The sequence below is a fragment of the Triticum urartu genome, chromosome 7 (genome assembly GCF_003073215.2).
Source record: "Triticum urartu cultivar G1812 chromosome 7, Tu2.1, whole genome shotgun sequence".
NCBI lineage: Eukaryota > Viridiplantae > Streptophyta > Magnoliopsida > Poales > Poaceae > Triticum > Triticum urartu.
The window spans coordinates 550,073,531-550,099,716 of NC_053028.1; the positions used below are offsets into that span (position 1 = coordinate 550,073,531).

The following is a 26,186-nucleotide window of genomic DNA, read 5'->3' on the forward strand; positions in this document are numbered from 1 at the left end:
AAGTCAATCTTCGGGCATTGGTAAGTCAATCGCCGAGAGGTGTATTCTGCCTTGAAGACATGCCAATCTTTTGCACGGATTCTTCCATGCTTATTTTTCTTCAGAAAACCGGTTACTCCGAAAGCAAAAGGCAATGCTGCTTTTCGATCTCAACTTGGATCATCGATCGTTTTCCATGGAGGCTGTGCCAGTGCCACCCCTGCTTGACTTGACCATCATCAATTACTCCCTTTTTCCATAACAGAGTCCGGTGCCCGTGCGTGCATTGCCTGCAAGCAACACTCCACAGTGCGCACGCAGCTCGTGCTAAATTCTGGAGTACCATCGAGTCCCCTGCCTATAAATACCAAGCACGTGGTACGCTTGTAGCCATCAACCCGCCAGTCATTCGGGGAAGAAACAGAGTGCCTTGTGAGATAGAGCCATGGGGAAGAAGAACACCCACCTGTGCTGTTTCTCGCTGCCGCTGCTTCTGTTCGCCGGGCTGGCATCCGGCCACCAGGTCCTGTTTCAGGTACGCGTGCGTATGTGTGGGGGTTTGCTTTGATTCTCTGAGGAGAAGAATTTGAGCTCAGGACCTTCATCAACCGTGGGAGCTTAATGGATGTTTGCACATGGCGCGAAACCATGCTGCAGGGGTTCAACTGGGAGTCGTGGAAGCAGAGCGGCGGGTGGTACAACATGATGATGGGCAAGGTCGACGACATCGCCGCGGCCGAAGTCACCCACGTGGCTCCCGCCGCCGTCGCACTCTGTCGCCAGCGAAGGTCCTCCTCCGGTCTCCCCCTCCCTCTTCCTACTAAATCATTCGTGCTTCAACATCTACGCCTTTTTTGGTTTGTAGAAATGTCATAGAATTTCTATAGGATAAGATTTGCATAGAAAAATTTTCTTTAAAGCCCTTTGGTTTGTAGGAATGGATTCCTATTCATATGTAGGATAAGAATTAATCCTTCACATTTTCGAGGGAAAAAAATATTAGCTAAGACTCAATGAAAAAATTCCTATCCTATGCATCAAATGACATCATTTTTTATTAGCCTTTCTCATCATTAATTACTTGTCACATCATTTTTTTGCTTATGTGGCATCTATGTTACTCTCTAAATTACTCTCATTATGACCAGCCTCAATCACTGCATGTCCTGTTTGATAATCTCAAGTCATTAAAGCATGCATATCCCATATTTTTTATTGGTTGATATGTCAAGAAACAAGAAACGAGGGAGAAGTTAATGCGCCACGTCTAAGTATTTTAGGATTATTTGATTTTCATAAGATGATTTACACATCTAGAGAGAGGAAGTACTACTCTATTTTTCTACTCCCTTCATCTAGATATTTAGTACTACACTAAAGAAGCATTTGTTTTCCTACTCTATTTTTCGATGAACAAAATGTGCAAATACGATCAAGAAGTATACAGTATACGAACTAAAGCGATTGACTCGGGTCGGCTACAGGTTACATGCCTGGTCGGCTGTACGACATCGACGCATCCAAGTACGGCAACGAGGCGGACCTCAAGTCGTTGATCGGCGCGCTCCACGGCAAGGGCGTGCAGGCGATCGCCGACATCGTCATCAACCACCGCTGCGCCGACTACAAGGACAGCCGCGGCATCTACTGCATCTATGAGGGCGGCACCTCCGACGGCCGCCTCGACTGGGGTCCCCACATGATCTGCCGCGACGACACCACCTACTCCGACGGCACCGCCAACCTCGACACCGGCGCTGACTTCGACCACGCGCCTGACATCGACCACCTCAATGAACGCGTCCAAAGGGAGCTCAAGGAGTGGCTCCTCTGGCTCAAGAGCGACCTCGGCTTCGACGCGTGGCGCCTAGACTTCGCCAAGGGCTACTTGCCGGAGATGGCCAAGGTGTACATCGACGGCACGTCCCCGAGCCTCGCCGTGGCCGAGCTTTGGGGCGACATGGTCCCCGACGGCGACGGCAAGCCCAACTACGACCAGGACGCGCATCGGCAGAATCTGGTGAACTGGGTGGACAAGGTGGGCGGCGCTGCGTCTGCGGGCATGGTGTTCGACTTCACAACCAAAGGGATACTGAACGCCGCCGTCGAGGGGGAGCTGTGGCGGCTGATCGACCCGCAGGGGAAGGCCCCCGGCGTGATGGGGTGGTGGCCGGCCAAGGCCGTCACCTTCGTCGACAACCACGACACCGGCTCCACCCAGGCCAAATGGCCATTCCCCTACGACAAGGTCATGCAGGGCTACGCGTACATCCTCACCCATCCCGCCATCCCATGCATCGTAAGCAACACGCTCCGGGCTCACCTTCACTCTCACTAAGGCACACCTCTTTTGGCAAATTCTCCTATAATCTTGAGAATCGACCCTCCATCCAGCTTCTCCTAAAATCTTGAGCCTATATTTTTAGGATTGTAAAAAAATATGAGTACAAGGTTCTAGAAGAAGCTGAGTGAAAAATCGATTCTCAAGGTTCTAAAAGAATAGGTCAAAAGAACTGGGCCTAAGTCACCACCATTCATTTATTCATTCAGGAAACTTAGAATTGTTGCTTCAATGATTTGTAGTTCTACGACCATTTCTTCAACCTGGGGTTTCAGGATGAGATCGCGGCACTGGTGGCGATCAGGAAGCGCAACGGCATCACAGCGACCAGCGCTCTGAAGATCCTGATGCACGAAGGGGACGCCTACGTCGCCAAGATCGACGGCAAGGTGGTGGTGAAGATCGGGTCCAGGTATGACGTTGGGGCCGTGATCCCGGCTGGATTCGTGACCTCGGCGCACGGCAACAACTACGCCGTCTGGGAGAAGACCGGCGCCGCGGCGACACTGCAGCGGAGCTGAAGTCTCCACTGACCAGACATGATTTGAACTACATTGTCCGTTCTGCTATACACGCGCAGATATTGCTATGATTTAACTTTTTTATACTTGTACCCAAAATTGATGAGCTCTACGAATAGCTCACACGACTGTAGTAAATAAATTATTGAGGATATGAAGAGGTATAAGAGGCGATTGCGCCATTTGGATGCTTCAGCATATATATATAAATGAAAAGGAAAAGACAGTTTCAGCCCAAGCAAATGAACAGCCGGCATGACAGTTTTTCTAATTACTGAAAATAGGATTTCCTCTGTGATACCAAGACACTGCCATGAATCCAAATAAACCCAGCAAAGGAAGCCAAATGACGGCCTATTATTAATTTATTATTCTCCAAAGGATAGCCTCAAATAGGCAAAAGATGAGCTCCTTTATAGCTTTGTTACATTGCATCCTATACATTGCTGGAGGAACCAGCAGAATGAAGATCGCATTGCAAGCTGGGGAGTGGAGAGGCTCTACCAAAGGAACATGGCAAGAATCCAAAACAGGCAGGCATACAACAGCCTGCTAGCGTTAGGCATGAACTGACAGACAGTGAAATCCCAGCCACAGCCTCAGAAACCAAGCGAGGCTACTCCTGCGCCAGTGTCTCCGGAAGTAATAGATTACATGCTCCCACATTTTTCTCTATTCTACTCCAGGATTCAAGGAGAACAAGAGCTAGGTTTTACTTGGGACGCTTGCGGTATGGGTACAGGATGTCATCCACCGTGTCTTTGACGTAAGTCCCAACTTTGTTCATGTTCCTGACCACACCACTGGCCACAAGTCCAGCATTCCTCTGAAATCTGCAGGTCCAGTTGAAAATTCACCGTTTGTTAAAATTCGATGCAAAACCATGGACTTGATTAGAGTTTAAACCAAAAGAGCAACGTACTTGGTTATGAAATCGGCTTGTGTCAGCGCAGGTTTGTGTCCGTGTGCTTGAGTAGCTGCAATGTTATCAAGATAAGAAGATGAGTTTAATTTCTAGATCCAATAAGTTAATCATCACATCTTTCTCGTGAAGACCAAGTCTTATTAACCAACGTAAAAATAAATTTAGTTTCTGGCACACTGAGATATAGGCGAGCTCCAAGATTGTTCGACTCAGAATGCAGACTACTTTAGGATCCAGTTCCTCCAACCACCGTGAGTTAATTAAAGTACCTTTTCTGATATTCTGTTTGAGGGAACATTTTCTGTATTGCTTGTCTACTGTGGCAAAATTGACTTTAAGAATAAGATTTGGCGGCTTTAATCACACAATAACCAACGATGCAACATTAGCATGTCCACTCATTTCTTCATTAACAGACTATAAGTAACAGGTGAGACCGCTCATTACATTCTACAGAGAATCTGCAGTACAGAGGCTACTGAAGAAAAGTGTGACATGCTAAGCACCTCTTGCAGTGATCTAGCACACCGTGGTAGGCTTTGGAGTTGCTATTGTAGTATTATTTTTACAGTTACATATTTGTCAGGCAATAAAATAAATATTTTCCTCACCTTCTTTTTTCATGTGACCTGGAGCTTGTTTAGTTACGTGAGCTGGAGCTTGTTTAGTTGGAGCTCTGTCTGTCAATAGCTGCAGAAAAAAAAAACTTCTTGCTTACACATAATTTATCCTTTGACATACACTTACAGTAAGATACTCGCCAAGCAGTTTCAATAATAATGGTGAACATATTAGGGAAAATATCAAGAATATATGTTTACTGTTATGGCATGGCCAGCATTCCTACTGTGATTGAGAAAAGAAGGGAAGTGGTATCAATTCATCATTGTAAACAAATTAAAGGTATATGGATTGCCATGAACACACCAGCCACTTTTCCAGTACATAATACAGAACTAGGCTTGCACGCTAAATTGCTTCTTTTATAAAATAATCAACTGTCATAGACTATGCCTGCTATACTAAGACGACCTATGCAGTGTACACCATAAACAGACAGCATAATTCCCATGCACATTAAGTCACACTGGCATACTGCTTATGTGTGAGCTGACATGTTAAGCATATTTCAGAGCAATAAATGCTTAAGAAGAAGAAGAAATACCTCAACTCCAACACAGATAGGGAGCTCTGCATGCTTCTCTCCCTTCACTGTAGAGGTATCCTTGTCATCTAGGTATATGGAATATCCAGCACATGCATATTTGAAGTTGGAAAGGTTGCGACCTTCTTGGATAGCTCCCAGCTCAATTTCTCCAACCATACGATCAGGAACTGGTATCCGTAGCAAGTTCAACAAAAACCAAGATAAGATAAAACAAGTCAACCCAAAAGTTAAGAATTACAAAAATCAGATAAAAATAAGTCAGCTATTATAACTGCTATGGTGACTGGTGAGACAATAAATCCAGTGTAGATGATACAGAGATAAACATTCATGATATGAAGCGGTACTTCTGCTGTTCTGCAGAGATTGTCACGAGAGATAATCTCAAAGTTATAGAATGGATCGTATTTTTTACTGATTTAGCATATTCAACTGATCATCAGTACAGAGTACTAATAAATACAAGAGTTTATTGGTGAACCTAGGTTGATCAACAACATTCTGGATATAAATGGAATTGATGCCCTGACCTAATACTGTGTTTCAATGAAATTGAATAAAGTATCTGCTTCTAGTCATCTGGGGACCTAAACTCATACACTCAATTGTCCTTGTGTGGTTCCCAGAACATTGGTGGCACATATAAACTCAACAGAAGATCCAGAATCTGACACGTAATGACATAAATGCAGTGACCTTCTTGTACTGCTCTGAAGAGTCAACAAACAAACCCAGGCGCTTATCCTTCCCACAGGTCCAGGTATTAACACTAAATGGCAGTAGTAGAGAAAACTTCTACAGCAAGCTTCCTGGGATCTGTATGGTCGATAGCCTACTAGATTGATTGGTAGAATTCTTTTGTGGCACTGATATTACGCGTCAGTATGGGATGTAATAACTTTGAATGTTTGTCGGGATGGTGCTAGGATTTGTTTTCGTCCAATTGTCTTTTTCCAGGAGCAGGGGCGGGCAGTGGGTTTTCCTCAGGCATGCCGAGCCATTTCCCCTTTCATGTTTTCCCATTGTACGGTTGCGAACTCTGTTTGCCTCTGTTAACCAACTAACGGAATGGGGAAACCCAGTGCCACAATACAGCTTAGTTTCCAAATAAACCTATGATGTTAACATTGCAATTTTGTCGAATTGCCCTGAAGACATGAGTTGCAATCAAGGTGCTTTCTTCCTAGTGTGTGGGAATGGGTACCCCTGTTTGCAAACAACGCAGGAGCCCTAATCGCTATGCATCCCCGTGGTTGGTGCGTGTGTGCCATCACCGCAAAAAACGAAATCTTGTGCAGAACAGGGAGCCCAGCGAAAGCTCAGGGGGCACAGATTACATGGCTAATGGCTTAACTAGGAACAGGGGAACCCTAGCCCGCTAGAGACCCTAAAGCAAGCAGCAGGCAATCGAGGGTAAGAGAAGAGAGGAGGAAGGTGGCGCGGGCACGATCTTCGACCTTGGGGGATGCCGCGGGTGACGCCGACGCAGACGGGGCCGCGCCCTTTGGACCTGAGCACCGACGAGTAGAAGAGGCAGCCCTTGCAGGACCTCCCCTTCACCACCCCTGCCCCTGCCACCGGGGTCGGCGCTGCGGCCGCCGCCGCCGCGCCCTCCCCTGCCGCAGGGACCCCCGGCGCGGCGCCGGCGCGCTCCATATCCGCCGGCGTGGAGGTGCGGCGGCGAGTGGTGATCTGTGCCCCGCGTGGAGAGACTGTAGACGGGGAGGGGGCTTCGCTTTCGTGGTGCCGCCGCCTCTGGCGTTTATTCAGTAGGAGCTTCTTTTGCTTGGTTTTCGATTTCGTTTTGTGCAGTCGCCAGAATTACAGTCTTATCAAGAACTTGGAGCACTCCCTCCGTTTCAAATAGTACTTCGCATATTGCTTTTTATCCCAACAAGTCTGTTTGACTAAACTTTATGTTAAATATATGTATTTGGCGTCTTAAATGTTGGTATTTTTTCTTCAAACCCAGCTCGCTCCGGTCAGGTGTACTGAGCACATGTATTATGTACCATCAGAAGCTAATCACTGGATTCGTATTCGAACAAAAGTTACACTTTTGGATTAGTCAAAATCAACGACCTAAAAACAAGTGCACGCCCTACTACTGAATTTTTTTTGGCCAATTCAGAATGCAAGGAGTTTAATTTTGCACGGAATTATCATTCAAGGTCTCCTGACAGCCAAAGAAGGTTGTGTACAGGGTAAACAAAACCACGGCAATAACATGGGCGCACATGATTAATTAGTTGATAAAACGATAGTGATGGGATAATATTTACAGAGACCACGGAAGGAACCCAGTTCCTGTACAATGAGTGGAATATACAGGTTAATTTACACGTAACGAGGCATGCTTCACATAATTTTACATGCCACGTACATCAGGTTCAGCTACGCTACTCATGACTGGAAGAGAGTAACGGTGGCAATATATCCATTCTTCATCACCTGTTGGTCAATGAGAACGGAAGGATTGCAAGTGTCAGATCAGAGTGATAGCAAACAAACTGATGACACAGTTCGTGCAGGAAAAGAAGGTTTCTGAAGCTGAGTGATAGCCTACCTCAAAAGCAATATTTTGGTATCCATAGACGAAAGTTGATCCAAATGGGTTATTCATCGAGCCCTGTGTCTGGATTGCTGCTCGACCGCAGTCGCCAAGGATCTCCTAATACAGTAGAATCAACACACATTAGTCAGTTAGCAAATAAGCATGGGAAATCAAAAGAAAAAAATGGCCATGAGCGAGAAACAGCAGTACAGCTCAAACAATTGCTACATGGCATGCTGAGCTGCTTTTAAGAAGTAAAAGAACTGATGACGTTTTAGCATGGGAGCACATTACCCACGATCTGATTTTACTTTTATTTGTATGCCAATCAAAGAAACATTTTCTTTACTGGGGTCAAAGAAGCATCAGTAACTCATTTATTTGCATGCAAGTTCAAAAGGTCTGTCATTCACCAACTTTTCACGAAGGCAGCTATTCAACCATTAAAAGATCGAGATATATCATAAGTAAATCTAGGAAAAACAAATTATCATAGAGGGAGCACAAAAGGTTTAGTAATGAAATGGCAACTCAAAGCAAAGCTGATAGTTATAGGTTAACTTATAAATCTATATGGGAATCATTGCAGCATAAACTCATGGTGAACACCATACCTTGACTTGTTCCCATTTTGTTCGAGGTGTTATGCAATTCTTGGAAGTGTTACCCGGCTGCTGTGCCCCTTCAGCTGAAACAAAGCCAATAGTTAATTAGTACTGACCTCATCAGCAGCAAACTGACTGTAGCGAGCAGTTCGTACCTTCAGCGTCGTAGATAACAAAGTTGCATTTCATGTACGAATTGAAATCAGAATGACCAGGGAAGTTTGTATGTAAAACAAACTTCTTTATCTTGTGAGTCTGCAATGAAACAAAATCTACTGGTCAACATGCTGGTTGAACCTCGCAAAAGAAATGTTGTAAACTTTGAAGTGTGCAGGCACACCTGCTATACAAAAAACTCCATACCTGACCATCAAATAAGATATCTATACCACGCGAGAAGTAGTTGTAGAAGTAGTCTCCACAAAGAGTAGTCCGAGGGCGGAGGTCGGACGCGGAGTGTATAACCATTTGGTCCACCTAACATGAGAGCACGATGTGCTAAGCGTTAAAGATGAGAATGCAGTATTGAGGGTGCTTAGGATTTTGGTCTTTCCTTATATTATTCTTTCAATAACAAAAAAGGGAGAGCATATATTACAGAAGAGTTGACATGTACCAAGAGGTAAAATAATGGCTCTGGATATAAAATATAAATCAAAAAATCAGAAAGCGAAAGGTGAAACAGCTTTTCAGGCTTTGGCTGCTTTATCTTTAAACTCATCTGACGCAACATTGTTTTGCAAGTAATACTCAAACCTCAAAGCAATCTGCAAGTGCAAGAAAAGCCCTTGTCGAACTATGACATTTCACATGTTCCAAGCATATTTTGGGGGTTATTCGATCAAATTTCCACATTGTATTCTACCAACACTGACAAGTTGCAACAGCACCAAACACCTAGTTCAGTATGATACTGAGATGTCCACGGATCTTTTTGACCATATGTTGAATTGCTTGAGTGCATGGAATCATTTATTGTTTACTGGTCTTTGAAATAACAGATAACTCTGGCTTCTCAAGCATGCCCAGAATATGAATGAGAAGTGACATCCTGGTTATCGTCACCAGCTCATATAGGATAAAATATGGAGGTAGAGATACATGTTTCCAAAGAATAAACTGGAAAATATGCATTCTAGTAATCTAGCACATTTTATTCATAACAATTGAAAGATTAGCTTGCCAGAATCTCTATGAAAATCCATATTGCAGTGCTTCAGTAAAAAAAAATACAGGCACACCTGCTTTTGGTGGATACCACATGGACGACCCAATTCGGTCCAGATATCCTGCCAAAGATACCGCATCACGTAAGAAACCATTAAAGCATGCTTCAGAAAAAGAGAGCAGACAGTACAATGATTTACACCTGTGGCGATGCTCCGAAAGGAATATGCTGCCCCCCAGTAGTGAGCCAAAGCTCTTCACCAAGCTGAAAACAAGATAAAGCTTTAAAAAAGGTTTGCTCCAGTGATGTTATGTCGAGACTTATTCAGTCACATATGTATTTTATCCTGCGCACAGAAGACAGTAACAATGATGCATGACACATACACTACCAGCTGTTCAGCCTACAATTCTGCATTTACTTTCTTTTGGTGTATATACTTGCTCAAAAACATTTTGCTGCAGAAGGATGGGGATATCGATGAAGATGTGAACCATCGAATCAAAGCCAGATGGATGAAGTGGCGCCAAGCTTCTGGCGTTCTCTGTGACAAGAGTGCCACAAAAGCTAAAAGGCAGGTTCTATAGGACGGCGATTTGACCCGCAATGTTGTATGGCGCTGAGTGTGGCCGACTAAAAGGCGACATGTTCAACAGTTAGGTGTAGCGGAGATGCGCATGTTGAGATGGATATGTGGCCACGCAAGGAAGGACAGGGTCCGGTATGATGATATATGTGATAGGGTTGGGGTAGCACCGATTGAAGAGAAGCTTGTCCAACATCGTCTGAGATGGTTTGGGCATATTCAGTGCAGGCCTCCAGAAGCTCCATACCCGACAGCTAAAGCGTGCTGATAATGTCAAGAGAGGTCGGGGTAGACCGAACTTGACATGGCAGGAGTCCGTAAAGAGAGATCTGAAGGAGTGGAGTATCACCAAAGAACTAGCCATGGACAGGGGTGCGTGGAAGCTAGCTATCCATGCGCCAGAACCATGAGTTGGTTGCGAGATCTTATAGGTTTCAGCTCTAGCCTACCCCAAATAGTTTGGGACTTAAGGCTTTGCTGTTGTTGTTGTGGTGGTGGTGGTGGTGGTGGTGTGCAGTTGTAAAACCAGATCGTATGGATTAGTGAATCATGAAACAGGAAAATTTCTGCAGTTTTCACAGGATTAATAGACTGGAAATATCATCAATAAATAGGCAATGTACCTTTGCATGTACTTCCTCCATATATAGGCTGCCCGCAGGTAAGGCAGGAATAACTGCCTTATCCATCAATGATCCAACACCAACTTTGCTATCTGTTGAGCTATCATATATAGAAACACGACACGTAACCGGAGTTGTTCCATCGGGAAATTCCAGGGGCAAATCTGCCACTGCAAGTGCAATAAGAAGCTGAGAAGAAATGCTGCGAATGATAGTTATGCAGAAATGAATGTGACTATTTGGCAACATACCTTCCCCATTGTTGAAGAAATTTGTATATTGACTGGGGATAGGGAATGCGAATGATAAACCCTGCAAAATCTTGTGAGTAAGATAAACCCAAACAGGCCAGGAAATGGAACATGGAACAAAATCTTGAAAGAAATAAAACAAAGCAAGGGCTATTTGTCATGACATACTGGATAGAAGAGGGTATACATGCCCCTCTCTTTATCATATATCCCAGGGAAAGTCGGTCCGAATAGAGCATAAACAGATACAAAAGTGGCTAGCGTCGATGGACCGCTGAAAGAATAGAAGGGAGAAGGAAATCGTCAGTAACACAGCACCTAACCTTTTGCTGAACGGTTAGGGCAAAAAATGAGTGACCATGCCAGCTTTACTCGACCCAAGAGTTCTTGAAAATAGACTAAACAGAAAAGAGGGAATGCGTAGAAGCTCCTCACCCAATTAAAGACGTCGCGTAACGCAATTGCAGTCTCTTAACATCAAAAATCTCGATGAGACGAAGCCTCTGCAGGAGAAAAATAAAAGAATAAGAATTTCTGATCGATAGTGAATTTTTTTCACAAATCTCAAGTGCAAAGTATGTACAGGTTTTTATACCATATTCTTTAAGCAAATTTTGCTGCAGAATTCAAATAACTACGGCACTAAACTACTGATGGGTCTGCATTACACTTCCTATTTTCAACGAAGCATAGAACCACTATAATTTGGTTATATAAACATTTCAGTACAGTATTCAATACCAACAAACAAATGCTACTGTATACATGGATTCAGTACAAGTGAGATCAACGATGTCTACAATGCAACCAGAGTATCAAGGAAAATCCAAGCAATTGACTGAAACAAACCTGGGACCAAGGATCGAAGCGTAAGTGAAACCCGTGATCCGGAAAGCTTATGACGAAGTCCAACTTTAGAGGCTCCTGGAATCACAGAATGAACCACACCAATCAGTAAAGGTTAATTTGGTGGCTCTGGTAACACCAAACAAGGGCTGCCCATCACAAACCTCGTCGAAGTACTTCACGTGGACAACATCGTAAATGTTTGGCTGGTGTTCAATCTGCGCAAATGCATCAGAAATCGGCATCCCTGCACCGACCATCCCCGAGCTCTTGTGTCAGAATTGGCAAAAAAATCGAAACTTTCAGCTAAGCGGTTGCTTAAAACGCAGGTTTCTCTTCTGTTGTCGCGTGCGGAGCGAAAGGAAGCAACCGACGGGTTCGGAAATCGGATCCCAACCGACGCGGCGACGGCGGTTGGTTGGTTCGCTATAGGGTTGTTGGGGGGGGGGGGGGGGGGGGGGGGGGGACTCACCGAGGGTGAAGGGGCCGACGCCGAGGCCGGGGCGGAGGTCGAGGGTGACGGCCCCCATGGCCGTGCCCTCGCAGCGCCGCCTCACCGGCACCGTCGCCGGGGACGGCGACCCGACCGCCGACCCGGGCCCTCCCCCCACCATCGCCGGCGACCTCTGCGTCTGCATCGCTGCGGCGGGCCTTCCTTCCCCTCGTCGGCCGGTTTGTTCCTCTCGTCGCTCCGATTGGGTTCGGGGATTCGCGTGGGCTTGCGTCTACTCCGATTCCTTCTTCTCGCCGACTAGTAGTTTAGCTTAACGAGAAGCCAACGGACGGTGCGCGGGGCCGCCTTGTCAGTGTGAGGACCGCGGGCGTGGGGCCCACCTGTCAGTAAGATTGGCGCCGGCTTCACACTTGGCAAGGCCACCGGTTGCTTACTTGCCTGTGCTCACGTTTTATCACGTTACGTTTGCTTCCTCGCAAGGGTTTTCTTTTTCGAAAGCGCTTTTTTAATTCCGAGCTCACATGCATTTGGATGAACAGTAAAATTCAAAATAATAGTAAAAAAAGTTAAAATGTTTTTGAATTCTTTTCGCGATAAACATTGATGAATATTTGACCCGCGTGCAAAATTCGTGATGAAATAACATTTCTGGAGGTCCGGGAAAAAACAAGAAAATCGATGCTCCAAAATTGAAATGTCACTTTGTCACCAAATTGACAAGCATGTGATAAATTTATCAGTGCTTATCACAAAAAAAATCAATTTTTTTTTGAAATTGTTTACTATTTTTTAGGATCTTACTGCTAATCAGTGTGCATATGAGCTCGGATTAAAAACTTTGTGTCCTTTCTTTTTCTCTTATATGCCAAGGAGCAGCTCACAAGTTTACAAGCATGTATAAAATCCGATTGTGTTCAACAATCAAAGCCAAGTTCAAGGGTTAAGAAAATGATAAAAGGATTTCGTTTTTATGGTGTGCCAATCAAAGTTTTTGTGCCATCTTACGGGTTTTTTTTTCAAGTTTTTGGGTGCGATGTCAATGTTTTAATTTTCTTTTGTTTCGACTTCTTGCTTTTATACTTGATGAGATATACTATTCTTAAAAGGCCACTGCTACAAATCATCTGGATGATCTTTGCAGAAAATCATCCGCTTCGGGAGTCGTCCGATCTGGCGCACAGGACCGTTCGATCAGGAAATACGCTCCGCAACCTGTCTTCCTCCTCTTGCCAGACAACCATCAGGACCACCCGACCTTGTCTCTCTGTAGCACCTCGACGGCCCTGGCTATGCTGCATCACAACACGGAGAACCACACTGGCGGCACCAACGATGCTCCATGGCACCACAGGCGACCTCTATGATTCTCCATCGCAGCACTGGCTTTGCTCTTCACTGGCCACCGTATGGAGCAGTCGTCGACGTTGCCAGCCACCGTATCCAGCACTGACAGAAGCTTCAATGCAACCTCGGCGACTCCGGCGAAGCTCCAACGCAGCAACCGGCGACTCCGGCGAAGCTTCAATGCAACCTCGGCGACTCCGGCGAAGCTCCAACGCAGCAACCGGCGACTCCGGCGAAGCTTCAATGCAACCTCGGCGACTCCGGCGAAGCTCCAACGCAGCAACCGGCGACTCCGGCGAAGCTTCAATGCAACCTCGGCGACTCCGGCGAAGCTCCAACGCAGCAACCGGCGACTCCGGCGAAGCTTCAATGCAACCTCGGCGACTCCGGCGAAGCTCCAACGCAGCAACCGGCGACTCCGGCGAAGCTTCAATGCAACCTCGGCGACTCCGGCGAAGCTCCAACGCAACCTCGGCGACTCCGGCGACGCTCCAATGTAGCAACCGGCGACCCCGACAACATATGACCGACGTTCATGGCAGCACCGACGACGTGATGATCTCCATTGTAGCCGGAGTTGAGGGAGATGTCCCCGTCGCAACAGCAGCGGCAGGGCTTGCAGCAGCCATGCCACGGGCTGGTAGCAGTGCGCGACGGCCAGCTACCTAGTAGTGACAGGAGTGGCAGTGCGTAAGTTTTCAGTTTGATGGAGATGGAGCTCACGGGGGCAGAAGAAAACAGAACGAAGGAATTGGTGGACGAGGATAGAGATAAGGCAATGGTTGGGCCCATAGGCACGTGTCACCCAATGGAGGCGGTTTAAGCTCGGCTGAAATCAGCCGGATGAATTGAAACGTTTTCCTTCTTAAAAAGTTGATCCCCATTACTAGCAATTCTCTTTACATGCACACTATCCACGTCACCATGCATGCCACATCACCTTTCAGTTCCACCATGCATGCCGCGTCAATTTTCAGTTCCAAACATCAACCAATCCACCAACAACAATTCATGGTCAGCCAGACCATCTCTTACTTGGGCAGTTATTTGTCAACTCAACCAACCCATTATCTCCTTCACGCTGAATAAAGCAAAAGAAACTTCTGGTTCTTCATATCCACACTATCCCAGGGGTCTTTGACTTTTCATGAAAACAAATCTTGTAGTAACAGAGGCATGCATCACATTAGACCACGTGCTATTCATGTTCGTCGTTCTCCTTAAGACGTCCTCATGAATTGATGGATTCGTCATTTCCTTTCTCACCCCTTTCGCAGTCTCTCACTCTAAAGCATGTAAACATACCTTTAGGCTCCTAGGTCGACATTGTGGGGGAGGACAATGGCGCTAAAGACATCGTTATAGCCATGGACGGCGTCGATGACGTAGAGGATGGAGATGGCATGGCAGGACAAGAGGGTGAGGCGCCAAGTTTCATGAGAGCACAGGGCGACACCATAGACCGCTCGAGCTGGGCCATTTGGCGGCCAGCCTTCTTCGCAACGTCATGTGACCTAGTTGTAAGTGCATCAAGTGCCCCCTTGGTGGTTTTGGTGTATTGAAAGTAAATAGGTTGAGGGACTAACGTGTTTGTGAGTATACATAGGAGGTATAGTCCCTGGAGATTTTGGTTAACACATGGAAGACGACCCCTAAAATGTATTTCTTCAAGTGAAGAATTTGGTGATGAAATTGGTACGGACCCTTTGAAGAAATTGATGTGAAGACTTTGAAGCTTGAAAACTTTTGTTTTCGTAGTTTCTTTCTTCTTTATTGAGTCATAGGAAAAATCGTACTGTTAAATGGGGTCTAGGTGAAACATATTTCACATTTCCAAAGTGATGCTCAAACCTATACTACTCTAGCTGCTTCGAGTGAAGCCTTTGGAAATCTCCAGTACAACTGACGAATTTGCTAGCGACAGTGACGAAGTTCATCTGGTCACTGCTGAATTTTGTCATGCTGAGGAGTTAAGATTTCGCCAGTGCGTTCTGCCTAAAAGTGAGAAAATTGAGTGCCCCGACGAATTTGAGACTTCAAATTCCAACCGTTGCTGCGTCGCGGCCCAGCTGTCGAGTGGATCCTTATACTAACAACGATCAGATCAGAGAAGGGCATTTATGACAATTCATGTCGGGTTGCCTCTGGCTATAAATAGCCCCCCCCCTACAACCACTTGTTGATGTTGGTTCGATGCTTCGAGAGAACTTGACACTTGTCATTTGAGAGCAACCCATCATCTCACGACTTTGAGAGGATCCTAGTTAGGAAAAACCTAGCTAGAGCCAAAGTGTTTGAGCATCACTTAAGAGATTGATCTGTGTGATCCAACGCGGTTACCTTTTAAGACTGTCATTCTTCTAGACGGTTAGGCGTCAAGTTCTGAACACACCAAGAGCCACTCTAGTGAGTCGGTGAACAAGTTTGTGAAGGTTTTGGAAGTCTACCTTGAAGACTTACCACGAGTGATTGGGCGAGGTCTGCGTGGCCTTAGCTCAAGAGGAATATGGTGAGGACTATGTGTCCTCAGAGTTGCGACTCAGCCGCCTCAACCAGATGTATAGTTGATACAACAATTGGAACTGGTCTACCAAATCCTTGTGTCTTCACCAAGACAACCTAGTTTCAAATTCCTCAACCCTTACTTTATGTTATTCCGCTGCTGAAGAATTTGTGATCTACTCTTTGAAGAACTTGAACTGAAATCTTTCATCTTGTTGTTTTCTATTTCTTCAGTTCATCTTTCTCATGCTTGTATGACTGTATGATTGCATGTTCTTCACTTATAGGTATCCTGTATGCATGTTTTTCATTTCTGTGAGGAATTAGTCTCCCCGTGTTTCTATTTCTTCACTCGGATCTTCATCAAATTCCTCCAAGTTTGACGAATTTCTAAAAATCTACCATTCACCCCCCCTTTGGGAGTTAACCTGCGCTTCCAATTGGTATCAGAGCAAGGTACTCCCTTGTCCTGTATGATTTTGGTTTAACCACCTGGAGTTTTAGTTATGTCAACCATAGGTATGATCAAGGTATCGGCTGCGTGCCCCATCGATCTTCGATGGCACAGACTATCTGAAGTGGAAGCCTATGATGCGGAAGTGTCTCCTATCCATGAACAATGAGTTGTGGACCATCACTCAGATAAGATTGGCTGACCTCTACAAGGTGGTCAATGCTGATGATATTCACAAGTACACTCATCTGGATATACGGACAAGGGTTGTCATCTGCTCCAGTCTATCCAGAGATGAGTTTAGACGCATTATGCATCTTTGCAATGTGAAGCTCATTTGGGACAGGATCTCTGACGTCTATGAAGGGCAGCACACCTGTCAGGATCCCTGGTTCCTCGAGTTCAAGGAGCCTCTCAAAACGATGACTATCGATCATGATTCATCTTCTTCTGCATTGTGCCTCATGGCCAATGGCACCAAGGTACTCAATCATTCTTCATCTTTCTCAAGTGAAGATGAATCTGATGAAAACATGACTCCTAGCTACTCCAAATTAGCTAAAATTGTTTCAAAACAACAAACTACTATGGAAAGGATTCACAATTTGTTAGATAAAGTGATGGTCTGTTGAACGATGAAATGGAATGTTCTAAAATTCTAACTGAAAATCTTGAGCGTCTTCAGTCAAAATATGATGAACTTGAAAGTCGTCATGTGGCCCTTCAGCCCAACACAAGAAGTTGTCCTATGAATTTCTTCAAAGGAAGCGAGAACTCGAGAAACTGAGAGTGTCTCGTGATGATCTTCAGAAAGACAATGATTCATTGCTCGCTCAACAGATCAACACTGCTCAGGAAGAATTTGTTGCTCCATTCTTAAAATGTCTTGAATGTGATAATGCAAATTCTTCAGTTGAATGTTCAAGTGCTTCAATTGCTACTATATCTTCAAATGTCTTTGTGGTTTCAATCCCCTCATCTGAGGAGACCACAAGTGTTACTAACAAAAATGCAGGTCTGAAGAAATTGTTCGTCACAGGCATGTACAAAAGCCTCAAAGGGCATCAAACCCTTTGTGGTGTGCTCAAGAAACAGATTATGAACAGGAACCCTAGAAAAGAGGGTATTGCTCTTGAGAGGAAGTTGAATGCTGATGGATCTTATTGGAAACCTGAGCAGTATCCCAAAACCACATGGGTTGCCGCAAAAGGACCTATAGTTGATCCATTCACTCTATCTGGCTACAATTGTGATAATACACATTCTTCTGATGAGTCATTTGACTCCAACTATAAGCTATTCAAAAATCAGAATGGTGAAGTACGCTGGTTTTGTTGGTACTAACTGCAGGAATGGTCCCCGAGTGAAGAAAATCTAGGTGCCCAAGAGTCTTCTTCAAAATCTTCAGGTGAATGTCATCATGACACCACCAAAGAAGAGAAAACCCAGGGAAAATTCTTCACATGGACCAAAGTCGTCAAATGGTCGTAGACCTACTTATAGGTGCACTAATGCTTCTGTTTCGTAGGGAAACAAACAACGGTCTGATGAGTATGTGCATTATTCGTCAAACCACTATGTGCACAAAACTTCAAAGAATTTCTCTGCTTATATATCAGATATCAACATTTTTGTCAAAATAACCATGATACAATATTATAAAATGGTATCTCACAAGCCTTTTCTGAGACCATAAATATAAATGCAGATCACATTTGAAGTTCAAGCAACGACTATACATTGTAATTCAGCATAGAAAACATCCAGTCATGCTCACATCCAACTTTAATTAGACCAAATGCATGTTAAACTGAGAATGAAAATAACGCTCTCTATGTTGGTGCTTGAATGAGAAGCCGATGACTCATCAATAAATTAAAAGAATGACCCTTTGCAGACGGGAGCAGGGATTAGCTTATGTACCATAGCTCATTGCTTTAAATTAGAGATAATTTCATTTTTAGAGGTGTACTTTTCAGTCAACAGTTTACGACAAAAAATCTCTTCATCTTTTATGAGACTAGTTGAATGCCCATGCGTTGCCAAGGGATAAAAATATATTGTTATCAAACAATTAGATAATTCAAAAAACAGTGTCACTCATCCTCACAATCGTTGTGTCTTTTTTATCCACCTTCCTTTTGCAAGACGACAATTGACATATTTCTTCCTAGTCGTCCTTCTCCCATCTTTGTTCAAGCAACCATGGTTGAACCCTCTTTTTGAAATCTTGTACTTGTATAAGAAAATCAAATCAACTGATTCTTTTGTTCTCTTTTTATGGACCAGCCAGTTGAATATTCAAGATCAATAATTTAATCTTTCAATTTCCACTTTTTTTTGTTATTTTGTTAGTTGTCTTATAGTTCTCTTCTCGTTTTCATCAATTCAATAGTCAGTCATATTGCCTTACCTTCACTTGGGAACCTTACTGAAACTTTGAAAAATTTGTGAAATCAATAGTGCTTTGCTTGCAGTAAAGGTGGCTAATAAAAGTAGGAGGTAGACGAGGGGAGATACATTTTGAGTGTTAAATGGTCCTCATGTACTGCGAGAGATGATTGTGTATTTTCTCTACTCCTAATGGACGAGTTGGTGAATAGTCTCCGCGGTTTATTTTCACTGGGTTTTTTTTGTCTCTCCTCCCACCCCCCCCCTCACATCCTGGTCCATCGGTTTATTTTTCTCTCCACTCTTTATTACAACCATAACTTTCCTAACATATAACAAATCACATATCTAACTTTCTTAAATTATGCAAATCAATGATTCCTTTTATTGGTTCAATTTGTCTTATGAAACAAATAACAGATTTTTAGGAAACAAATAATACATTTTAATCTAACTTTCCTAACTTATCTAAATCAATCGATTTATCTTATTAGTGAAATTTGTTTTAGGAAACAAATAACAGACACGTCACAACTTTCCTCCCAATAAATAGTTTCTTAACATTTGCAAACTTTCCTAATGAGACACGTCACAAACGGGCATGTACTGATATCACGTTACCAAACAATAAAACCCCATTTGCATAGAAATCAGTTCAAAAATCCTAACTTTCCTAAATTTTTACCTTTCCTTGATAACAACCAATATTTCCTATGTTTTCCACCTATTGAAGGAAATCACCCCTCTATCGATATTAGCATTTTTTTGGAATGAGATCTCCGGGTTATGATTTTTTTTTGCGATTCTTTCCAAATGTGACCTCTCCTTCCACTCCAGCTCCTTCTCGCATAAACACCTCCACCACAGCCAGGTGACACCATCCCAGACCTCCCGCCTCTCCACACCTTCTCTGCCACCTCCTTCTCATACTCCATTAACAATCCCTCCGCCACATTTGTCCACGGCGATGTTGAGGGCATGGCGCAGCAGCGTACCAGCGGTAGAGCGGCGCATAGCAGCAGGAAGCAGCACGCAGCAGGCGAGGCGAGCGGCCAATGGTGGAGGGCAGAGATGCGGCCGGCGTGGCTGAGGGGGCGGCCGGCAGAAGATGGCCACGACTGGAGGCGGCGCGAGGCAGGGGCGCGACAGCGGGGCGAGCGAAGGGATAGGCGGCAACAGATGGGGCGAGCGTAGCCAACGAGAGTGTGGCGCGCGGCCAGGGTGTGTGTCGCACGGGGCACAGTGGTGCGGTGACTGCGGAGAGCGTGACGGCAGCGGCGGGCGCGACCGGTGCGGTGTAGCACAGGCATGGGCATGGAGAGGGAGTGGCCCCGCGGGCGCGGAAGAAGAGCGGCAGTCTCGGGCATGGGCGTGCATAGGAGCGGGCATGTGCCACGGGGTCAATCCGGGGAGCTCGGTGGCTACCCCTGCAATGGCCATGGCGGACGGCGGTTCTCAGCCACGGTGAAATACACAATGAGAGCAAACGAGATGGGAAACATGGTAAAGGCAAGAGGAGATCATGGCGGTGTCAATGGCGCCCTAGGGGAAGACATGGGACCTCGGGGCGGCACGGATCGAACGGCACTGTCGCGGTGGCCCAAGGTTGAGGAAGACGGCAGCGACGTCGATGCGGGGGTGCTGGACTTGATCTCATCGGCGCAGACAAAGTAGCGAAGGCATTCGGAGCTCCTCGACAAGCTCCTAGCCCGCAGGGAGGGCAGTGGCCGTGTGGACGGGGTCGGTCATGGTGGCCGTGGCGTCTGACTTCGTCCAGATCGACGGAATCGAGCGAGCGAGGAGGAGAAGTGGATTTGGGAGGGGGCGTCGAGGAGGAGTGAGGCCATGGGGGCAGGGAAGGCAGGGCGTCACCCTTATCCATTCCCCTTCGATGCTAGCAAGGTGGTCGGGCAGGAGCCCGGCTCTGTAGCGACGCGACTCGGGGAACAGGAGAAGACGATCGCGCAGGGACTGGACCGCTGAGCCGGTTCGGTGGCAAGGCCCGGGGGGCAGGGCGAATCCCCTTTTACATCGTCCTTTTGGTTTTTCAATGTATTCTAATCTATTTCTCCTTTTAACACCGTTTTCTATTTATTCTTATCAACTAAATGATCTCTACTCCTAATATCTCAGTTGGTAGTCTCTGTTTCGGGTTTATTTTCGTCCCACCTCCCCTGGTTTTTTTCGTCCTCCCTCCCATCTCCCAATTTCTTGTAGGTGCTTCTCAAGCTGGAGGACAACATATTAGTCAAGACATTAGGGATCCTCATTGATGTTTTATCTCTCGTCTGCACTTATTTTGTTTGCTCCAATTCTATATATTCTCACGAGTAGATGAGGTGTAAGCATGTGCAATGTAGTTCCTTTTTCTACATATGGTGATTGATTTCTTCTTTGGTAACCCAACTAACAGATGGTAATCAATCTTTGTAACGCCCCAGATATACTTTCCATATTTGTATCCAACTCTTGCCGTCTCCGGCGCTAAGTTATATTTATTTCTCGGGTTCGGGTCTTTGTCTCCGTGTGTTGTTTTTCTTTTTCGTGCATCTCTTATCATGTCATCACGTGCATTGCATTTGCATACATGTTCATCTCATGCATTCGAGCATTTTCCCCGTTGTCCGTTTTGCATTCCGGCGCTTCGTTCTCCTCCGGTGGCCATTTCTAGCTTTCTTTCGTGTGTGGGGTTCAAACATTTCCGGATTGGACCGAGACTTGCCATGCGGCCTTGGATTACTACCGGTAGATCGCCTGTCAAGTTTCGTATCATTTGGACTTCGTTTGATACTCCAACGGTTAACCGAGGGACCGAAAAGGCCTTGTGTGTGTTGCAGCCCAACACCCTCCAAATTTGTCCCAAAACCCACCAAACTCTGCTCCATGTCCTAGAGCGTTCGATCATGATCGCGTGGGCGAAAACCGCACCTCATTTGGACTCTCCTAACTCCACTTATGCCTATTTAAAGGCCCCCCATTTTCGGATCTCGTCTTCCTCCCCGTCCTCCTCCTAAAAAAAAGCAGATCAAACCCCCCCCCCCCACTGACGGACGTGTCCGGATCCGACCGGACACCGTCCGCCCCGCCGCCGCCAGCCAACCATTCGCCGCCACCTGTCCCCGGGGCGGGACCGCATCGCCGCCGGCCCACCTGGCCCGCGCCCGGCCCCCGTGGCCCATCTCCCACGCCGCCTCGCGCCAGCGCCCCGCCGCCTTTCTTCCTCGTCGCCGGCGCCCCGCCGCCGCCCGTCCCCGGCCGCGCGCTGCCGCCGTCGCCGGCCGGCGCCACCGCGCCGGGCCCCGCCGCCTCGACCTTCTCCGGTGGCCCGCGCCGCCGCAGGACGCCGCTCCACCTCCGGCCGCCGTCCTCTCCTCCGGGCCCGGCCTTCCCCGCTGCTCCGGCCGCCGTCCCCACCATTCCCGGCGAACCTCGGCAGCCGTGCCGCTACAGTGCCCCGGCCGCCTCGTAATCCGTGCCGCTGGATCTAGATCTGGGTTGACCCCTCTCCCCCGAAACCTTAATTTTCGTGCTACCTTTGACTGCTTGTATCTCCGCAACCGTAGCTCCGTTTTGGGCATATGATATACCAAAATCTTCGTCTCGACATGCACATCATTTCATTCCATTGCATCATTTGCATTTGAGGTCATCTTGTTTCCCAAAATGCTGTTAGAAGGAGGCTTCGTGAGTTAAATTGCAGATCCGTTAGTTCATCATGCACTTTTGTCATTTTTGCCATGTTTAATTCGTGCATGATATGCCTGTGCCCCTTTGGGATAAATTGTTAAGCATTTTGTCTTCTTTCCAGAGGTGCCACCCATGAATTTTTAGGATGTGTGTGTTGTCTTGTGGAAGCTTGCGAAGAGAGGTACCTGAGATTGCTGATTTCAGGGACTTAGTGATTTTCACTAAGTCTGGGATATTTTAGTTCATGATGCCATATGTCCAGCTTGTTTCCTAGTTATCCGTGCCTCTTTTGAGGATGATCAGTAAGAGAGTTTTGATATTTATGTTATGCTCTATCCATCCATGTCTTTGTTTGCATATATGGAGTGCTCTAGGTTGACTCAATCGAGCTCAACTTTTGCTTTGTTGTTAATCTGGGCAGATCGTCAACTTGTTTGCGATTTTGCCGATGCTACCGTTAGTGTTCCATGCATGCTATGCCTTTGTTCTTGCCATGTGTAGCTAGCATATTGTGCCTTCTTGCTGGTTATATGCTTTCCTTGCCATGAATTGCACCGTAGTGAGTGCATCGAGCTCGTTTACATGCCTTCGTGAGTTATATTTCAGCATGTCTCAGTTTTCACTAAGTCTGAAAACTGATTGTGTTTGAGCTATGTTCGTGTGCTCGGTAGAGTATTTTGTGAACCCTTTTGGCCCCAGGTCACTTTGGGTGTTTTGTTAAGCTTGTTGAGTAGCTCCATGCCATGTTCTTACTTGTCATGTTCAGGTTTTGTATCATGTTGTTTTGCTGCTCCGAAGAGGGCTTCGTGATCTGAAATTTCAGGCTAGTGTTAATTTCACTAAGTCTGGAATCTGTTTTGCATATTCATTTTTTGCCATGCTTGTTTGAACCTCTTAATGGATGAATTTGCCTATGGCTCAGTGCTAGTGTTTTGTTAACCATATTGTGTACATCACTGCCATGTACTTTGTTTTCATGTTTGGTGGCTGTAGCATGTTCATTTCGTTGCATTTAGATGCCTACTTGCTGTAAATCGCAGACCGGTGTCATATCTTAAAACGCTTGCCATTTCCAAACCGTAGCTCCGATTCCAATGATCTTTATATTGTTTTCAAGCGATTTCATCCCCTCTATCCAGTGGAACCCTTGGAATTCCAAGTTGAGGCCAGGTTCATGCATTTCCTGTCATATCTTGCATTTTGCATCCCGCATCGCATCCCGCATAGCATATCATCATTTCATCATATTGCTTGGTCTTGCACGTGGTTGATTGTATCTTTGTTGCTTTTTTGTCTTGTTGGGTAGAGCCGGGAGACGAGTTCTCTACCGAGGAGCCCGTTGAGCTTGCTTGTGAGGATCCAGTCAACTTTGACAACTGTGCAGGCAAGATGATCATACCCTCGAAATCACTACTATCTTTGCTATGCTAGTTTGCTCGCTCTTGCTTTGCCAATGCTACAATGCCTACCTTTTGCTTGTCAGCCTCCCAATTGCCATGCCAAACCTCTAACCCACCATGTCCTAGCAAACCGTTGATTGGCTATGTTACCGCTTTGCTCAGCCCCTCTTATAGCGTTGTTAGTTGCAGGTGAAGATTGGAGCCGTTCCTTGTTGGAACATTTATTTACTTGTTGGGATATCATTATATTGCTATGTTATCTTAATGCATCTATATACTTGGTAAAGGATGGAAGGCTCGGCCTCTCGCCTAGTGTTTTGTTCCACTCTTGCCGCCCTAGTTTCCGTCATATCGGTGTTATGTTCCCGGATTTTGCGTTCCTTACGCGGTTGGGTTATAATGGGAACCCCTTGATATTTCGCCTTGATTAAAGCTTTTCCAGCAATGCCCAACATTGGTTTTACCATTTGCCACCTACCCTTTTCTTTCCCTTGGGTTCTGCAGACTCAAGGGTCATCTTATTTTAGCCCCCCACGGGCCAGTGCTCCCTCTGAGTGTTGGTCCGACCGAGTAGACTGCGGGGCCACCTCGGGGCAACTTGAGGGTTGGTTTTACTCGTAGGATGTCTCATCTGAGTGTGCCCTGAGAAAGAGATATGTGCAGCTCCTATCGGGATTTGTCGGCACATTCGGGCGGTGTTGCTGGTCTTGTTTTAACCTGTCGAACTGTCTTGTTGTACCGGGTTACCGAGTCTGATCGGTGTGACTCGGGTGGAGGTCTATTCCTTCGTTGACCATGAGAGCTTGTCATGGGCTAAGTTGGGACCCCCTGCAGGGATTGAACTTTCGAAAGCCGTGCCCGCGGTTATGGGCGGATGGGAATTTGTTAATGTCCGGTTGTAGATAACTTAAACCTTAATTAATTAAAATGAATCAACCGTGTGTGTTGCCGTGATGGCCTCTTCTCGGCGGAGTCCGGGAAGTGGACACGGTGTTGGAGTTATGTTTGCGCAGGTTGTTCCTTCTAGCTTCTCGCTCGCGCTTGCCTTCTCTTCTCGCTCTCTTTTGCGTATAAGATAGCCACCATATATGCTAGTCGCTTGCTGCAGCTCCACATATATTTGCCTCATCCATTCCTATAAGCTTAAATAGTCTTGATCGCGAGGGTGCGAGATTGCTGAGTCCCTGTGGCTCACAAATACTATAATTCCAGATGCAGGTCCAGGTGATTCCGCTCCAGGTGACGAGTACGAGCTCAAGTGGGAGTTCGACGAGGACTCTCAGCGTTATTATGTTTCCTTTCCCGATGATCAGTAGTGGTGCCTAGTTGGGGTTTGATTCAGGGCCTTGTCGCATGTTGGGTTCTTTTCTATTTTAGCGCCGTAGTCGGGCCATGAGTGTTTGCTTGATGGATGTTATTTATGTACTCTGATGTGACGTGGCGAGTGTAAGCCAACTATGTTATCTCCCCCTTTTATTATGTATTACATGGGGTGTTGTAATGATTGCCTGACTTGCGACATTGCTTTCAATGCGGTTATGTCTCTAAGTCGTGCCTCGACACGTGGGAGCTATAGCCGCATCGAGGGCATTACAATCTTCAAATACCAAAACCAAACGTACAAGGCAACAATCAATTCACGTATCACAATCAGATTCTTCTTTAGTACCCAGCTTAACTCACGGATGGTAATCAATCTCCAAACAAAGGAAACAATCACCGTCGTTTACCTCTCGCCAATGTTACATAAAAATAACGCTAAGAATTTAGATGTATTGTTTGTCATGGAGCTGTGGCTGGCCGATTACATGAAATTAATTCCCTCAGTTGTGGTGGCAAATATAATACATATAATCCATATTGTTATGCACTAGCGCGTGTGCGTGTGAAATAGATGGATTATGGTCCCGTACCCAATAAGATGGATATGTGTGTGTTAGAGAGAGAGAGGGAGAGGGGGAGAGAGAGAGTGAGGAAGAGTGAGGGAGAGGGTATGTGTGTAAGAATTTGATGGTAAAAAAGTCGTCAATGTCACTTAATATGTATGAGAATATTAAATGTAATATTAACATAACTGATATTGAACTCTTAAAGTTAATGTGGCTCCGTTGCAACGCACAGACGTTCTTCTAGTATGCCTTATTTACGAATGGAAAGCTACCATGATAGATGACTGTTTGCATAAATTTCTTATTAAGAAATAATAACAGACTAAAACAAATCCTATCTCCCTCCTTGGTCTCGCTCCCTCCCTCCCTCTCCGGCTCTCCCTCGCCCTCCCTCTCCCTCTCTCTCTTTCTCCCTCCGTCCCTCCCTATTCATAATTTTAAAAGCCTACCGGGAAGAAACTATAATACACCTGAATTATGCTACATGGTCAATTTTGC

At 45.8% G+C, this 26,186-nt stretch overlaps 2 protein-coding genes and 1 pseudogene across 2 annotated transcripts; 1 reads left to right on the forward strand and 2 right to left on the reverse strand.

The window, feature by feature from the left end:
* Positions 1–424: 424 nt before the first annotated feature.
* LOC125521840 lies at positions 425–3,410 on the forward strand (annotated as a pseudogene).
* LOC125521841 lies at positions 3,180–6,741 on the reverse strand. Its single transcript, XM_048686902.1, has 5 exons — positions 6,392–6,741; positions 4,932–5,101; positions 4,378–4,456; positions 3,764–3,818; positions 3,180–3,674 (listed from the first exon to the last, which is right to left on the reverse strand). The coding sequence occupies exons 1-5, from the start codon at positions 6,588–6,590 to the stop codon at positions 3,554–3,556; spliced, it is 624 nt and encodes a 207-aa protein (XP_048542859.1). The 5' UTR covers positions 6,591–6,741; the 3' UTR covers positions 3,180–3,553.
* Positions 6,742–7,153: 412 nt separating this feature from the next.
* LOC125521839 (PHAF1 protein At3g51130-like) lies at positions 7,154–12,344 on the reverse strand. The gene is made up of 14 exons (XM_048686900.1): positions 12,040–12,344; positions 11,732–11,814; positions 11,571–11,645; positions 11,157–11,224; positions 10,890–10,995; positions 10,722–10,782; positions 10,471–10,640; positions 9,463–9,525; positions 9,335–9,382; positions 8,457–8,570; positions 8,249–8,348; positions 8,103–8,176; positions 7,501–7,605; positions 7,154–7,385 (listed from the first exon to the last, which is right to left on the reverse strand). The coding sequence occupies exons 1-14, from the start codon at positions 12,203–12,205 to the stop codon at positions 7,338–7,340; spliced, it is 1,281 nt and encodes a 426-aa protein (XP_048542857.1). The 5' UTR covers positions 12,206–12,344; the 3' UTR covers positions 7,154–7,337.
* Positions 12,345–26,186: the final 13,842 nt, after the last annotated feature.